The 18007-nt window shown below is 36.4% G+C and overlaps 1 protein-coding gene across 1 annotated transcript in view; it reads right to left on the bottom strand.

Annotated features, from left to right (window-relative positions):
* LOC129249061 (AT-rich binding protein-like) overlaps window positions 1-17555 on the bottom strand; it is a 74650-nt gene extending 57095 nt beyond the window's left edge. The window contains exon 1 of the mRNA XM_054888721.1: window positions 17386-17555. Within this exon, the coding sequence (XP_054744696.1) occupies window positions 17386-17555 (170 nt within the window). The remainder of the gene's footprint in view (window positions 1-17385) is intronic.
* Between the last annotated feature and the right edge of the window lie 452 nt (window positions 17556-18007).

Below are 18007 nucleotides of genomic sequence, written 5' to 3' on the forward strand. Positions count from 1 at the left end.
ATTTCGTCCAAATGTGACATGTGTTACTAGTTATTGCAGCGTTCAGGAGAATTTTCGATGAACTAATGAGACTCGTCACCACACTTCCTAAGCAGTATGTATAAAATGACATTGGTATACCCCTACAAAAAATCAAGCTACTTATTTCTGAGACATTTTAAAAAAGAGAATGAAATGTGGCGTAATGAGCCCACCTGCTGAATCACTCAACAATTGGCGTCGAAAGATACAGCATCTCTGTTAAGCCGAAATAAGCGTAGCCTTAGTCCAATAATAGCACTGATTTCTGATATAAGGGGTACTGTCTCATAAGCAAACACCCTCAAAGGCTATGCGTCCAGATATATAAACAAGGTGAAGTCCAAAATAAACAAGACTGAGCTAAACTAGAAACGACAGAAGCCTTGTTCTGATAACTTCGTGTTTATTTAATCAAAATAGCCCCCTCTCTCGATACACAATTTGGTGCGATATAAAGCTTTTCGAAAAAGTGTTTCAGGTCATTGACCAGAATGTCCTTCAGGATGGAGCTTTTTTGGTGGTCTCTACGGACGCAAAATATTTTCCTTTCGCGGCCAAATACAATTTTCCGAATAGGTAGAAGTCACAGGGAGCCATATCAGGCGAGTACGGTGAGTGATTAATGGTTAAAATGCGATTTCTAGACAAAAAAAATCAGTCACAAGAGTGGATCGATGAGATGGTGCATTATCATACAATAAGCGACAGCCTCCTCCTTTGCGTTGTTAAGACGAATGCGATACAAAGAACGCTTCAAAACGCCAAGATAGAAAATTTAATTGCGATTCTCTTGGAATCGTAAAAAGAAATGAGCGTGGACTTTATTTTTGACTTCTCCAAACACGATTTTTTGGGGTCTTCCACTCGGCACTTTGAGGCTTAGTTTCTGGTTTATGTAGGAAACACCACTTTTCATTACCAGTTACAATATTATAAAGGAAGTTCTCGTCTTTTCTCTACTCTTCAAGTTCTTTTGAATGTTTGAATTCTGATTAATTTTTGGTCCTCCGTTAACTTGTGCAGAATGAAAAGAAGAGAAAGAGACGATCTCGCATCTTCTGTGATTCAGACGAAGGTTCACCACTTTAGGTAGACAATTTTTTAAGGAGTTAGAAGAGCTCAGCCCTGTGGAAACCAAGGAGCACTAATAAATTTTGAAGAGTTTACATTGGTTTTAGGAAGATGAAGACACGTTCCCTGTTACAACCTAACCTACCCTATTAATTACTTAAATTTCAAAATTTGCCAAGTAAAAGATAAATCTATTATATTTCTCCCGTTGGGAGTACTATTTTAAACAATTTCACATATTCATATTCTAAATTCTATTATATCTAAGTTCTATTTAAATATTTCCAACACTTACCAGCTGTGAAAGTGTAAAATTGTAAGCCCAGAGACGAATTAAAGCGCGAATAGCGTTAGAGCCCAAGTAAAAAGAAAATGAAGCATAATCTAATCTTAATCAATTTAGCTTAATATATCTTAAGTTGACTTAACTCTACCTAACCTAACATCTTTTTGTACCCATTCAACTGGTACCAACCTAACAGACTAGTTCGGCCAACACTAGTTGAGAACCAGGCGCTTATCTTCAGTATTCCGATTTTCTCTGTAGGGCACGTCTGTCATATGTATGTCTTACGCATTTTATGGTTGTGCAGCTTATTTTTATGCTTACTCTTCTTCTTATTTCGGTGTGGCATGCAACGCGCCCTTATGGCATCTTTCAGCTATACAACCCAAACACGAGTACTTTTAAACCTTCCAATTCCGTTATCTATGGCTCATAATCAGCCTACGCTGGCAGCTTCACAGCTACGCCCTTCTCCACTACACCTTATAAAGGTATGCATATGTTTGTGTGTGTGTATTTGCTGTTAACTCTCATATAACACTATATCGTCCACTATTTTGTTGGTCTTGACTTTTTTTTGCCTTTTTTGTATTTGCGAAATAAAACGATTTAAGCCATTTTTATTTAGTTCCAATTAATTAGTGCTTGCAATGCGATGCCATAACTTTTAGCCGCAACATGGGTAGAGTGGCAGCAAGTAGCCAAGAAGTAGCAAGAACAACACTTGTAACCTTTTTTCTCCAGTGCATTATTGTTGCTAAAGGTTAAAGGAGTTAGCTACTGGCTGGTTGTGTTGGCAGTCAGGTTGCGAGGCAATAATTTCTTAAGTTTTTTCTTTTTAATTTTTTAGAACACTATTATTTCCGATGCGGCACCAGCAGCAACAGCAGCAATCAATACACAGATGCATTAAAATAATTGCTGGACTAAAATAATTGCCGCATTGAAATAATATAATTACCTTAGATTATTTGTTGGTGTGGCTTTGAAGTGCAAAGCAAATAATTAGATAAATTGATACTAGTGGGAAAAATATTTTTTTAACTGAAAATTTCTTTTACTAAGAATTTGCTATACTATAGCCGCCTTCTAAGATCATCAGTTTGTTAGTACCAACACTATTCAATTGCCATAGTTATTTCTATCCTGCTTAGCCTTAAAATTTTGTTTTTTTTTTACATTGTAAGCTCCAATTTTGTCGACTCTAAATTCAAAACTTTATGACCGAAAGTGTATTCTTATCCAAATTTAGCTAAAATACGAGCATTCGCTGGCGACTCAACTCAACTATTAACTAAGCGTTTCAACCAATCCCATTGAAAAACCTTTACTGTATAGCTGAGCAAGCAAATCAATCAGAGAAAATACCAAACAAAGCATTACTTTTCAAATGAAAGACATGCGATCAGCTTATGACAAACTTTCTACAGGAAAAGCAATGATCTCAAACTTGATTGGCGGGATTTTTACGCGTCGACAACCAAGAGGGTTGCAATTTTCACATGTATGGTAACCTTGACACTTTCAGTGTTCGCAAGCGAATTTTAGCGTTTCTATTGGAAATTTTTAAATACTCTACCATAAACGCCCTAGAACATTTTAATATGTAAGCCATATTAGAGTTGTACACAATGACTCCAAAAATTCCATTCGACAAAAAAGTGTAATGAAACCATGAAGATTTTTCTGCGTATATTTCTCACAATTTTTATCTTAAACAAGCAATACCAGAAAATAATTATATGGTGAACAAACGCCATTCTTTAGCTCCACAAAAACTACTACATTGAAATTTTCCGTGGTCGCTGGATTCCGGTAAGGTAGTCTAAAATCAGTTATTGTGCCAGAAATTATCTATACAGTACCCGAACTTTCTTGAGCAAGGTCACCATGTCACATACTATGAGATTTAGGCATCCTTGGGCATTAACTAGTGTGAGGTGCACCAACTAGATGTTGTTTACCTTGTGGTAAAAAAGGTGGGTGCACGTTGGCTTGCACGCAATTTAAAAACGTCATAAAAGCGCGATTGGATAAAGTGTTTCGAAAAGCGGTTCAAACGAATGCAAAAGTGTATTCATCATTAAGGAAACTATTTGAAAATAATAAAATCCTTTTCGACCGCCAATGCTCATTCATCTACTGTTAGGACAGAAAAACAAATATGTATTTCGTAATATGTTTAACCATGTCTAGGAGCTTTCAATACGCCCTCGACCAACTGAATTTCAGACTTTTTTGTTAATAATAGTTTTGTTGTATTTGAAGTGTGCCAAGTATTAGAATTTGTCTGCAAGTAATTGCATTACATTTGAGTCAACTGTTTTTAAGCTACTTTTATATCGAAATATACTGACGCTAGAAAAAATTATTTTAAACAAGAGTTGTAGGGCATGAACTAAAGCCTGATAGTACGTTTTATTATTGTCTAAGTTTCGGCCGCCGTAGCCGAATGGGTTGGTGCGTCATTACCATTCGGAATTCACAGAGAGGTCGTTGGTTCGAATCTCGGTGAAAGCAAAATTAATAAAAAAACATTTTTCTAATAGCGGTCGCCCCTCGGCAGGCAATGGCAAACCTCCGAGTGTATTTCTGCCACGAAAAAGCTCCTCATAAAAATATCTGCCGTTCGGAATTGGCTTGAAACTGTAGGTCCCTCCATTTGTGGAACAACATCAAGACGCACACCTAACGGAAGTGTACGCGCCAATTATTTATTTTTTTTTTTTTTAAGTTTAAATTAGGTTACTTTGGCCTGGCTGGCTCAAAGCCATCACATAGACCTATTGGTCGTCAGGGGTACCAGATGGAGCTCATCCTTACGTTTCTTTGTAGTAGACTTCTTGCAATAAGCTTTCTTTGTCTTTTGAGAATCTAAGTAAGCCCTGAAACTCAAACCACGAGAAATATTATAACTAATTTTAGAGCCCCTAAGCATTTCGTACGGGTTCCCGTTGATGCAGGTAGAAGATATTATAGAGTTTTCGTTTCTACCAGTTTTGTGCTAAATCTACATTTAAATGAGTAAACTTAGTTTTAAAAAAAAAATTTAAAATTAATTTTTTTTGTAACTGCTTTTTTTATCTCAAAGCATTAATCAAAATTTACAAAAACATATTTTTATTTAGACTGGAAGTATCCTTAACACGCGTCAGTTCCTGGCAAAAAGTGTCAATTTGACTCAACATCAAGAGAACAAATATAAAAATAAAAAAAAATTATAATTATTTTAAAAAAATGTAAATCGAAAACCGAATAGTAAGGGATTCCTGCAAATACCGCGTATAGTTTGGGTACATAAGAACTAAGAATGACAAACTGTTTTCACACTTCTTGCAAGGTTTGGCAAGTCATCATGAACGTTTCAGCGCCAGAGCAACGCTTCCAAATTGTGGAAATTTACTTTGGAAAAAAATAAATCTGTTTGCGAAGTTCATAGAGCGAAGTGTTGAAGAAGACACCGAAATATCGATTAGTCGTTGCTTTCAACTTTTTCTCCTTTATTCTTCGACTACGTGGAAGATTTCACGTAAGGGTCTTGGCTTACGTGCCTATAAAATACAGCAAGAACCGGAGCCAAATAATCATCCTTTATGTCGAATTTTCGCTGGGCTCATTTATAATTATTATGCAGATCTGCTGGAGAAAGTAGTAAAAAATTGACTGATCGAATGGACCATATAACCAGTAGCCGCGGCGGATATATGTCATGAAATTATCTACCAGATTATAGTAAGAAAAAAAATTAATTCCAACAAGTTTTCTGTTTCGATACTTAAAACCAAATCGAATTACATTGAAATATGAATACAAAAAAAAAAAAACATTATTGTGCTCACATTTCTTACACAAAATGAAGCGATGTTGCTCTCAAATAGTGCTCTGATGAAATGGTTTTACATGTTTTACCAAGGTATTTCTCCAATTTGGGGTGTGCATCTGGATATTGGTCCACAAATGGATGTTATTTTATTGAATTCGATAGATTGGGAATTCTGGTTGATTTGCCAGTGAGATGTGTATAAGATATTGAAAAAGTCTGTTGAGCAGAACAAAAGCTAAGCAAGTGATCTCAGAAGCATATGACTACAAAATTTCTATATTTCGCTCGAAGCATAAGAAATCAATATCAAGTCCAATGAAAGTTAGTCAAAGAGCTGGCTTGTTGGACGAGAAGCAAGTCAATAAGTCTGCTACTCAAGGCAATGCCATAGGGCAGCCAAAGAACGAGTTGGCACAAATTTTAATTGTGGCGCTCGCATTTGCACTTCTTAAAATCAAATTTTCGCGGACAACAACTTACTATTTTTTGACTATTTTCATTTTGTCTTGCTTTGGAAGTCAATATCTACATCGTTTGAATTTTTATTTAACTGATTACTTTTATTTTCATTAGTGTGCGATTTTTTTAATTTTTTTGATGAACTTCTTATTTGTTTATTTGTTGCAAGAAGATCTAGATAAACTTTACAAGAACTGAGCTGCCACAAAAAAAATTAAAGAGCAAAAAGTTAAATTAAAATAAAACATCTACAAAGGAAACTTCCAATAAGAGAAACACAATCAGATATTGACACAAGCCAGCTCGCTTTGGAGCGACACAGTCACAGTTCTTGGTGTTCGCGGCGCAAATATCGACAGCAAATGTGCAACACATTTGTTGCAGTACTATTGGCGGCAATGGTGATTGTGGCTGTGGCATCAACTGTAAATAGCAGCAAAACAAACAATATATATAAAAAAAAACGAAAAGCCGATTGAAATTAACTAAGAAGTCACAACGACATCTTGCAGTGGCACCCACTTTGTTTTTATGCAGCTCATTTGTTCTTATTTCATTTGCTGTTGTTTTGTTTTTGCTGCCGTCTTTGAAGGTAGTTCATCGCTTTGTACAGCCAACAAAAGACTTAAGCAACAAACTTTGTGTTGCATTTGACCGCAATGAGTAAAAAGCATGCGGTGCCTTAATGGCAAAGTGGCGTTTATGTGACAGTGACAGTGACTAGTGGCAATATTTGTTTTTGTTAACATTAAATTGACAGGGAGCTGCAGTTTTTTCATGGCCTTGAAATGCTTTGCACAGTTTTAAGTTCTATGTACATATGCATGTATGTTTTTAGTGGGTGGGACTGTTTTGGGTGCCGTAATGAGTTTAGTTTAGTTTTAAAGGTTTAGCTAATTGGACGGCCCAAAAAATAAGAATATTTAGGGACGAAAATTGATTAAATTTTCTATTAAAATGCCAATTATCGAGTGATTAGTCTTCTAAATATCGCCTATAAGGTCTAAGCGAGCGTATTGCGTGAAAAGCTTAAGCCCACCATCAACCAATTGATTGGGCTTTATCAGTATCCTGGGAAGTCCACCATCGATCAAATATTCACTATACGCCAAGTATTGGAAAAGACCCAGGAAAGGAGAATCGACGCACACCATCTCTTCGTCGACGTCAAAGCCGCATTCGTCAGTACGAAAAGGAGGTACCTATGTACCGCGTTGGCTGAACTTGGTATCCCCGCAAAACTGATGCGGCGTTGCAAGATGACGTTGCTCGACACCAGCAGCGCCAGCAGAATTAGGAAGGACCTCTCCGAGCCGTTTAACAGCAAACGAGGTTTAAGACAGGGTGATTCGCTTCTTTAGTCTGATGTTGGGCCGCAGAATTTAATCGCTCAGGCACAATTTTTTATAAGAGCGTAGAATTGTTGACGTATGCCAATGATATTAACATCATGAGTTAACAACATCATCATTAACAACAATACTCTCAGAAAAATTATCATTTGCATGAATTTCTTTGATACTTTCATCATTACTCATTGTCTTCAAAATTGCTGCTGCACTGTGTTATTTACAATTTTTGTTCCCAGTTAAATTATAGCGACTAGGCACTTTTCTTTTCAGGCTAAGTAAAATAGAAATAAACTAAACAAAATGAGCATATTTTTCTATTCTCCATGATTTTTTATTTCTGTTCCAGTTATTTGTTTTCTTTTTTTTTTAATAACACAATATATAATATAATATTTGCCTTCATGGCTATATTTTTTCACCCTGACCTTAATTAAATTCAGTTTTCGTTTGCATTTAACAGCAATTGTTCACAATGTTTGCCATGATTGCATCTGTATACTACGTGAACGCATGAACAGAACTCATGCACATTTGTAAACTTATTCAGGCATTTATTTGAGTGCCTTTATTACCATAGAATATTTAAGTATTATTCGTTCTCAAAATTGGTCAAGTTCGTTGCTTAAGTCTTTTGTCTGGCTAGCGCCTACTTGCGAAAACCGGAGCACCACTTACGTATGTTCGAATACGTACCCAAGTATGTTAAATATATGTATATAGAACTGTTATTGGTCAAATTACAAACTATTACTGTTATAGGCTTACAAAAATAAAAATCGAAGCAATTAGCAACACAAATAAATATTTAAGAGTATAAAAAACACATAAATGCACAAATGTCGTTAATTGACGTAATTGAAACTAACTGCAACAGTGACAATGTAAATTTTTACTTGACTGTTATTATGTTTTTTTTTTTTTTTTGCTTTGTATCTTTATTCAAATTCATTTTCTTGTGTTTTATTGTATTTTCTTTTTTTTTTCTTATATTTTTCTATTACGTGGGCGAGTCACAAAGACTTTTAGAAAGTTAACTAAATACAAATATATTCGGTTGGCATTGTTAACGCTTTACTTCTCATTTGGCAGTAGAATTTATGGAAATAATATAAAACTACATAAAAACATATGTAAAGTTTTTTCCAATAACAGGTGTTTGGAGGTGATTAACTATTTTTTATGGCCGGAATTGGATGGTATTGATCTGGACAACATTTATTTTCAACAAGACGGCACTACGTGCCACACAAGCAACGACACCATTGATCTTTTACGGGAAAAGTTTCCGGATTGTGTTATCTCTCGAAGAGGTGATCACAATTGGCCACCAAGATCTTGTGATTTAACACCTTGTGACTTTTTGGGACCACGGGAAAGAGAAGGTCTACGCCAACAGCTTAGGTTCGATTCAAGACCTCAAAGATGGAATTCGTGAGGCTGTCGAGGACATAGGGCATCCTCTTTGCAATTCGATTATGGAAAATTTGATGAAAAGGATATTGTCCTGTAAGCGTGGTCGTGGTGATAATTTGCCTGATGTTATTTCCCACTATTAACGGCATACCTTCCTCTTTATATTGAAACATACATCCGATTATTTATATTAAAAAATATCAAAATAACACCACTTATTGGAAAACCCTATATTTATATTTTATCTAATAAAAAATTACTTGAAAAAAAAAAAAAATTACTTGTCAGTAAATATTTGTAGTAAGAAAATTAGTTTATTTTAATGTTGTTTCTCAAGCTAGGGTAAAAGTGCTGAATATGTTGGCCACTTTAAGTAGAATTCTCTTCAAAAATTTACACTCCTTATGACAGTCTAAAAATAATAGATAATATTGCCTATTTCTTCTAAGCAGACGACGAGATTCAAACCCCAATCGAACTGAAGCTCTTTTGGGTATGTGGTTCAAACCTTTCCACATACCCAAAAGAGCTTCAGTTCTTCTTATACAATTGAACGAACGAACTGATACATATGTAATTATTTGATATTATTTTTGTTGACAACAGTCATCGACTGATACTCAACGCGGGAGGTTGTGCGTACAGTGTTTCTGGTGATTTATTTCGCGCCTTATTATTTCCAAAGCGTATTCTGCATTTTCATACACACATACTATTTTCTAACCAATTCGAACAGCCACGTGTATCGTTGTGCATAGTGTAGTGCAGTGTTTAATCATTATGACCCCCGGGGGACACCCTCTTGGTGATAACTGGTTTTCCCTGTTATCAGCAAGCCCAAAAACTAAAAGAAAAAAGACTCAAAACGTAATTAGTGACACCTTTCCCACATTACCAGCCATTAAAAAAGATAACCCCAAATACTTGGTTGCAAGCGCCATAAATTCCAACCGGCCACTTAATGAATATTCATGCTTCGCGGTTCATAATTTGTTGTTGCTAATAAAAACCAACAACATTGCAAAAAAAATTATCTCCACTACACATCTTATAGGAGTCTGCAATGTAAAAATAGAGCTCCACAACAATCTCAATTGCACTAAAGGCACTATTTACGCACCTTGCCTGAATGAAGTATCAGAGAGATAAGCGAACAGGGTGTTGTCTCTGTATTTAAGTTCCCGAAATTTGTTGACGGTAAACCAACTCCGAGTGGTGTAGATTTAATAACATTTGACATGTATCATTTACCAGAAAAAGTTGATATCTTTTGGTATACCACCAAAGTTAGGCCATATTACCCAAATCCCATGAGATTCTTGGGCATACAGCAAAACGGTGTAATAAATTCCCTGTATGTGACTCATGCGGTCTTCCTCCTCACTTACCTCAACCGTGCACTCGATCGTGCTGTGTCAACTGCTCCGGGCCTCACTCCGCTTCGAATCGTTCATGTCCTAAGTTCACACAAATGAAAGAAGTCATAATAATAATGACCGACAAAAATATGCTCTATGCGCGAAGCTATCAAGTTACACCGCATGCAAAATCCTCCTACCTTCAACTCTCATTCTAACACTTTTTCCAATGTTACAAAAAATACAGCTAATATTATCAATTCGCAACAACAAAGCCCTCCAAATGAATTATATTAACTATTCTAAATGAAACAAATCATTCACAAAACAACATATACGAAAATCACAAAACTACTCCCAGCTTCAATAAAACCGGTTAACCCAACATAAATGATAACAATTTACAACAACAAACCTCAATTATTAATATACAACAACACAATACCCACGCAAGCACAACGCAAGAAACCCCAAGCACTGTACAAACACACCGTGCATATAAAAACTGTTCAAACTCAGAAACAAAAGAAAATAGAGAATACGATATGAATTCAATTACAACAATGTTATCAGTCGATGACCCAACAACAAGCGTAATGGTATCAGCATTGCTTTCACATCTTACCACCCCAAACACTCCCACTGCACTTCCTAGCTCCTTGCCCTCACAAGACGAAATGCTACAATAAATGCTTCGTATCCTACAGTGGAACTTAAACGGTCTGTTTAATAATTATCCAGACCTCAATATATTGATTAACGAATTTTATCCAGATATCATTGCCTTACAAGAAACCCATCTTCCTCACAATAATACAGCCCACCCGCCTAACAATTACATAAGCTACTACCACAATAATAACCACATCGTAACGCACAAACAAGGTATTGCTATATTTATAAAAAAAGTCCGTGATACATAAACAAATCCCCATAGTGTCTTGTATTTCCTGTTTGGCGATCGAAGTTGATATTGGTTACAAACTAATAATAATCAATTGTTACATTCCACCACACCAAAATTTCACAACCAGGGAACTTATAAATATTCTTAATATTTTCAATACTTCGATTATTCTGCTTGGAGACTTTAACGCCTGGAGCCCCCTTTGGGTTTCCCCTTCTACAAACAGTAGAGGCCAGATTATAGAAGACATAGTCCTTTCTCATAACCTTATAGTCCTTAACGATGGTTCACCCACCCACTTTTCTACCCACAAGACCTTTTCCCATCCAGACATCAACTTATCATCCCCTTCTATCGTCCCCAAGCTTTCATCTCGTACTCTAGATGAACTCCACAACAGCGACCATTTTCCTCTTATCACCTCACTATCCTGCCCCGGTTGGTCTCAAATTAAACCAAAATCAAAATTCCTTACTCACAAGGCGGATTGGCCCGAATTTCGTATGATTGCCACATCCCTATCAAACAATAACGCCAGCTTAAAAAATACTAACGCTGAAGCCGCGGCGTTAAAAACTATCATTCGTACAGCTGCTCATATAGCCATACCTCAAAACATTACAAAAAAATTTCGAGCAAAACTTCCGTATTGGTCTAACCTCCTTACCGTGCTTAGAAACAATAAGAAACTTTTGTGCGCTAAATACAAGAAAGATAGGACTGACATAAACTGTGTCAGCTATAAAAAAGCAAACGCGGCATTTAGAAAAGAACTGAAGATCGCCAAATATAAATCACTGGAAAGGATTACCGCAAATATTAATCCTCGCTCAAGCCCTAAGCAGATCTGGGCAGACATAAAAATCCTTACTGGCTCTGCATCATGCTCCTTCATCCCTTCAATCACTCTGATTTGGGAAGTTATTACTTATATACTAAAATACAAAACTACAAAGTTTGATCGAAAAATTTTACAAAATGGCGGCATTGGAGACATTTTTGTAATGTGGTTTCTCTTGAAGGAGCTCCGCGGCACGCAGCACAGAGGGTGCAAATTTTAATCTGGAACAAAGAAACATTTTTTTTCTTAATCTAGATAAGAATAGCTAGAGAAACACGTAGGGGATTTAAAAAATATTTATTTTTGTGGAATTAGCAAGCATTTGAAGGAAAAAACTCTATTTTGGACTAAAAAAACGGCACTTAAATAATTATAACAATCGTTTAAATTAATCTATCGAAAATTCCCTACGCTCTTCTCTTAAGAAGGTTATTATACAGACGTAGTGAAAAACCTGATTAAAAATATTTAAAATTGTTTGAGTTATGCTGCGTGCCAATTTCAGAAAACGTGTTTTGAGAAAAACGCGTTTAAAGTTTGGAAATTTGGAGAAGTCGTTAGGTAGCAGTCACTAACGCTTGGTTAAAAGCTTAAAATATTTATGAAATAAACTTCGGTAACGTATAAGACTTTTTGTTCTGTATTTTAAAAGGTTCAAAGAATTTTTTAAGCTTATAAAAAAAAAATCAATTTTTTGAAATTTCTACAGTGGTGTTACCCCTTAAAGAAAAAATTACAGCAGAAATCTATGATAATCCCTCTTCTTCTCCCAGCGTTCTAGCGATAGAAGCTCCCGTTACTCCCGATAAGTTCGAATCCACGGTGTTCAAAATGTCTGGAAAAGCTCCTGGTGAAGATAAAATCTCCTACCCCATCCTCAAAAACCTTCCTGACACCTTGAAAACAAGACTCATTAAGTTATACAACGAAATTTTTAGCTGCGGGGTATATCCCCAAGATTGGAAGATGTCATCTATCATCCCTATCCCTAAACCCAATAAGCCTACTTTCCTTATAGCTAGCTATAGACCGATATCCCTCCTTCCTTGCATGTCAAAAATCTTGGAGAAGATAATCTCAACGCGCATTATGTGGTTCGCTTAAACAAATAATTTGTTATCTCCCCACCAATTTGGGTTCCAAAAAGGCATAGGTGTTATAGAACCTTTGTTATATTTCGAACACTTTGCCTCTACAGCCTTAGCAACTGGAAACCATGTCTCTGTATTGAGCTTAGACTTTGAGAAAGCTTTTGACAGAATCGGGGTTCACCTTGTACTCAGAGAACTAAAGCGTTGGAAGATCAGCAAAAAAATCTATAACTTGTAAAGTCTTTCCTACAAAATCGTAAGTTCATTGTTAGAGTTAATAACCACAAGTCAAGTATCCACAATCTCTATAACGGAATACCACAAGAATCCCCACTCTCGGTTACCCTGTTCACAATTGCTTTTAACGAACTAAGCTCAGTAATTGCTTCTTTTAGTAACATAGAGCATTTCATTTACGCCGACGATGTCCCTATTTTCTCCAAGATCATCGACTTGAGGCAGATCGAACTAACCTTCATAGAAATCCTAAAGAGCGTAAACAATTGGAGCCAAATCTCTGGTGCCAACATTGCTCTTAATAAGTGCTCCTCATTTCATATATGCAGGAAACATAGCTGCTCCTTTCCTCCCCTTTCCCTACATAACATTCAAATTCCCCACTCTGACACCTTAAAGATTCTTGGCTTAATATTTGATAAGAGACTTAGCTTTAAGCAACATTGTCAGTATGTAAGAACTAGTATATTATCTAGGCTAAATATAATTAAATTTCTCTCATCTAAACACTGTTTTGCTCACACCAATACTCTTATAAGCATAATCAAATCACTAATACTTTCAAAAATCGATTAGGGTCTTTCAATATACGGTAATTGTGCTAAATCGCATATCAGACTCTTACATGCGCCATACCATGCTGCCGCAAGAAGGAGTATGCGTGCGTTCCCAACGTCACCAGTCAGAGCAGTTCTAACCGATATCTCGCACAGGGCTGAGTACAATACTATGATGCTATTACCTAAGATTCTCCATTGCCGGAATCAGCTGTTATTCACTCAAATTAACTCTGTTTTGCTCCATGCACGCAAAACTAGGAAGAAATCTACATTATCACGGTGCATATCATTAGTACAGGAAATGGACATAATATCGACACCAACATTAGTAAAAACAGTGTGTAATCCACCTTTGATGATTCCTCAAACTTCATTCATTTCCGTTGTTCAGAATCACCATAAAAATAAAACCAGTTCTAACGAATACCAGCAAATATTTCGTGAAGCCTTACAACCATACAACGAGGGCTGGGAAATCATATACACCGATGGATCGAAATCTGATACCAGTACAATGTTTGCTGTCACAAACACTCTTGGTGCCATCATTACCGTCGGTGCTCTGCCCACATACTGCTCAGCTTTTACAGCTGAAGTAGCTGCTCTGCATGAAGCAGTATTGTACTCCTCTCGTAAAGATGCCAAGCATATTATATGCACAGACAGAAAGCCTTCAATAGACGTCATTCTTAACTCATCAAACGAATGCCATCTCATAAACAAAATCCGCCAAAATCTACTTCAGTATAGCTCCATAAAAGTAATGTGGGTACCTGGACGTACAGGCATTAGCGGTAATGGGATTGCGGATAAAAGAGCCAAAGAAGCTGGCACCGAACCTCTTCTTCTTTTCGATTACCTCACAAATGCAGATATTCGTAAACTCTGCAAAAAACAGCAGCACGTTAGATGGCAAACAGAATGGAGTAAATACAAGCATTTCTATAAAAACTGCAACCCCGATGGTGCACGATCGACCTTTCCTGTAAACCTGCCAATCAAAAATATAAAAAATTTTGTTAGGCTAGGAATTGAACACACGATTACCACACACACGCATCTACTTAACGGCGATTCTACACCACCATGTCCCTCTTGCGGCGACTGCAACCTCACAGTATCTCACCTGCTCGATGACTGCCCAGAGAAACAACACATCAGGACAGCTCTAGTTACTAACACTAAACCTTCTGATCATCTTAAATTTATTAATGCCACCAATGTTAATATTCTATCGCAATTCGTATCCCTATGTAAAATAAGCATATAATTTAATATCCTGACATCAGCTATAATTATACACATTTCTGTACTAAATATTATCACCTAAGTATGGTATAAAAAAAAACACCAGTCTAACGGTTAGACGCGATAGAAGTGAAACCTTCCGTAAAACAAACTGAGAGAGAATAAGACGAAAGCAGCATTAGGAGCAAGATAATTATAGGTTCATTATAATATTGCTATAAAGTACATATTTTATTTTCTTCATTTTATTATTATTCATCCTCAATGTTTTCAATTTCAACAAATGATACGAGTGGCTTATGATAGCTAAAATATGATACAAATGCTTTGGTTTCGATGTTGTCAACATATCTTTGAAATACCGCGTCAATTGTTGTTTTTAATCGTGTTGTCGATTCAGTGCGATTGTTACACATTTTTAAATTGAATGTTGTATTGAGAAAGTCAATTGAAGGAACCGCTGTGTCCAATGCAAAATTTACGTTAAAATCGCCACTTAAAATCATTGGAACTTTATTGTAATCTTTTCTAAGTATCCGCGATACTTCTGGTGTATACTTTATTAAATTTTCGTGAATGAATTCCGTGATGCTATTTATTGATTTTTTTTTCTGTCGATACTCACGACACTTTTCTGTATTATTTTTCGGCATAATTGCGGTAAATATTTAAAAATGAAAATATTTACGAATATAAAAATACACATATATTTTTCCTCATTTTTGCATCAGTAAAATTAAACAAACGCCGTAGCCGAATGGGTTGGTGCGTGACTACTATTCAGAATTCACAGAGAGAACGTCAGTTCGAATCGCGGTGAAAACACCAAAATTAAGGAAAACTATTTTTCTAATAACGCTCACCCCTCAGCAGGCAATGGCAAAACACCGAGTGTATTTCTGCCATGAAAAAAAGCTCCTCATAAACATATCATAAAATAAAATAAAATAACTGTATAAAAAAAATTTTTTTCTTGTGATTCGAACCAAGGATTTTGGATCGGAAGCTCACATTGCTAGCCGTCGCTACGTGTATATGTAATATTCGTAGCCAAGAGTGTCGCTTTTTTCGTTTCACTTTTTCTCAAATCACTCCCAACGATTCTAAAGAAGTTTTCACTTCAAAAACAAAAAATGTTTCTAGCCGACGGCCCAGGCAGCCAGTGCTTTAGATTTAAGTGTAGCAATTATTTATAATTGTTCCTCTTTAAATAAATAAATAAAATATTTTTGTTGCATTTTCTGGTCTATATTGATGTTTTTCCACAAATGCAGGGACCTACGATTTACGCCGCCTCCGAATGGCAAATGATTTTCTATAAGAGGCGCTTTTCATGGCAGGAATATATTCAGAGACTCACCATTGCCTGCAAAGGGGTGAGGAAAAGGAAAAAAATATTTTCTATTACTTTGGCTTTTCATATCTACAGGGGTTTTTGAACCCGGGGACTACCGAATTTACCGTCGTATATGGATAGAATTGAGTAATTAAAAATAAAAAAATTAATAATTGTGGCATACACATTTGTTAGATGTTCGGCCGGGTTCCTCCTCCTATTTGTGGCATGCGTCTTGATGTTGTTTCACCGTGTAATACTTGTAATAATCCCAGCCATCACCCGAACGTCTTTTCTACCACGTTTTAGAATAAAGTTCGACAATTTTCTGTTCGGCTTTGTCACATAAATCCACCGATGGCCCATAGTGAGCTGATAAAAGCACCAAAAACTTACGAATATTTGAGTGCCATTGATCAGTGCGCAGGTATAGCACTATTAAAAAAATTCTGATGAAATTTAAAAACAGCAAATGAAATTTGAAGGAAGACTTCGGCCGTACTGATTTTTTTATTAAAGCGAGATGCATCGCGTTAAAAATAAAAGGCTTCACAGCACGTGGTGCCGTATCGGTCTAATTACGTAATCGCCACACATCCTATATTATAGATTCCGCATATGAATACGGCGAATCTTATTTAAACAAGCTTAGCAATTAGTTGGTAGGCAATTCTATTTGTTTTCAAGTATTATATAAAATCTCTTAGCGTCATGAGCACCATTTTGAAAATCATTGAAGCCTATCCAAATGCGTTGCCTAGCACGCAATGACATCAAAAAGATGTAAATTATCACATGGCTTTATACCTGTTGTCATGCGATTCGTCTAGCCATTTAAATGATTTAGTAGACCATTAATAAAGATAGCAAAGATTTATGAAAAATTCGGTTTCTTGGCATTTCCCTCTTATTTAAATACACACTTCAAGACATAGTTTCTAATTTTTATAACAAAGAAGAAGAATGCTACGTAGGCCGGTCCATGAAGCCCGTGAATAACATAGCGGAGCTGCTTTTGTGGTTGTTGATGTCAGAAACGACATCAATTTGCAAACTGACACCATAAATTTACGGCTTCTGGCTTTGTTTGCCTATTTAAATTAGCTTAATGGATTTTTAGGCAATTTAGTCATGCATTAAGAAAAAAAACCCAATACTCATGATATTAACCGCAACATGTGCCAAACACTAATTGCCCCACACAATTCAACTGAGAGTTCCGCACTTACCTTGTAAACATTGCTGATTGTTGCTGCGCCTGCGTTTGCTGCTGCTGTTGCTGCTGTGTTTGTTGTTGTTGCTGTTGCTGTGCGCTTACGTGCTGCTGATGCGCATGCTGCTGTTGTTGATGTTGATGCTGATGTTGGTGTTGTTGTTGTTGCTGCAAAGCGGCAAGCGCTGATGACTGCGTTTGCTGCTGCTGCTGTTGATGTTGCGCTAAATGTTGCGCAACATGCTGCTGATTGACATGTGTCTGTGGCTGTTGTGCTTGCACTTGCTGCTGCTGTTGTTGCTGTTGCTGCAGGTGCTGTTGCATTTGCATATGTTGCATGTGTTGTGCATGCAGTGAATGCAGATGTGGATGCGCCAGTGGATGTGTGTGCGCGTGCGCATGCGCATGCATATCTACAATGGGCGTGGGCAACATCGCTGTGGGCGTAGCTGCGCTGAGCGCGGTGGGCTTTTCCAAATGTTTATCGGCGTACATTTTGTATGCGTTTGGGATTTTTTTGTTAATTCGTCAGTTTAATGAAGGTTTTGGTGATTGGTTAATGGCATTTGTGGTTCGATTGGTGTCTGAAAAGGGCAAATAGAAGTATTTGAAGTGATTATAAAACGCTTTTAATTAAATAAATAATAAAAAATATTGTTTGGCTTTTTATTTCTTGTGAAATAAAAACTGTGCAAAAATTTCTTCATAAAGACAATATAGGAAACAACTTAAAAAATCAAGCAAAAGCTATAAAAAAGCAGAATTTTTAAAATCAGGAAAGTCCAAATATG

This window comes from Anastrepha obliqua, chromosome 1 (genome assembly GCF_027943255.1).
Source record: "Anastrepha obliqua isolate idAnaObli1 chromosome 1, idAnaObli1_1.0, whole genome shotgun sequence".
NCBI classification, from domain to species: Eukaryota; Metazoa; Arthropoda; class Insecta; order Diptera; family Tephritidae; genus Anastrepha; species Anastrepha obliqua.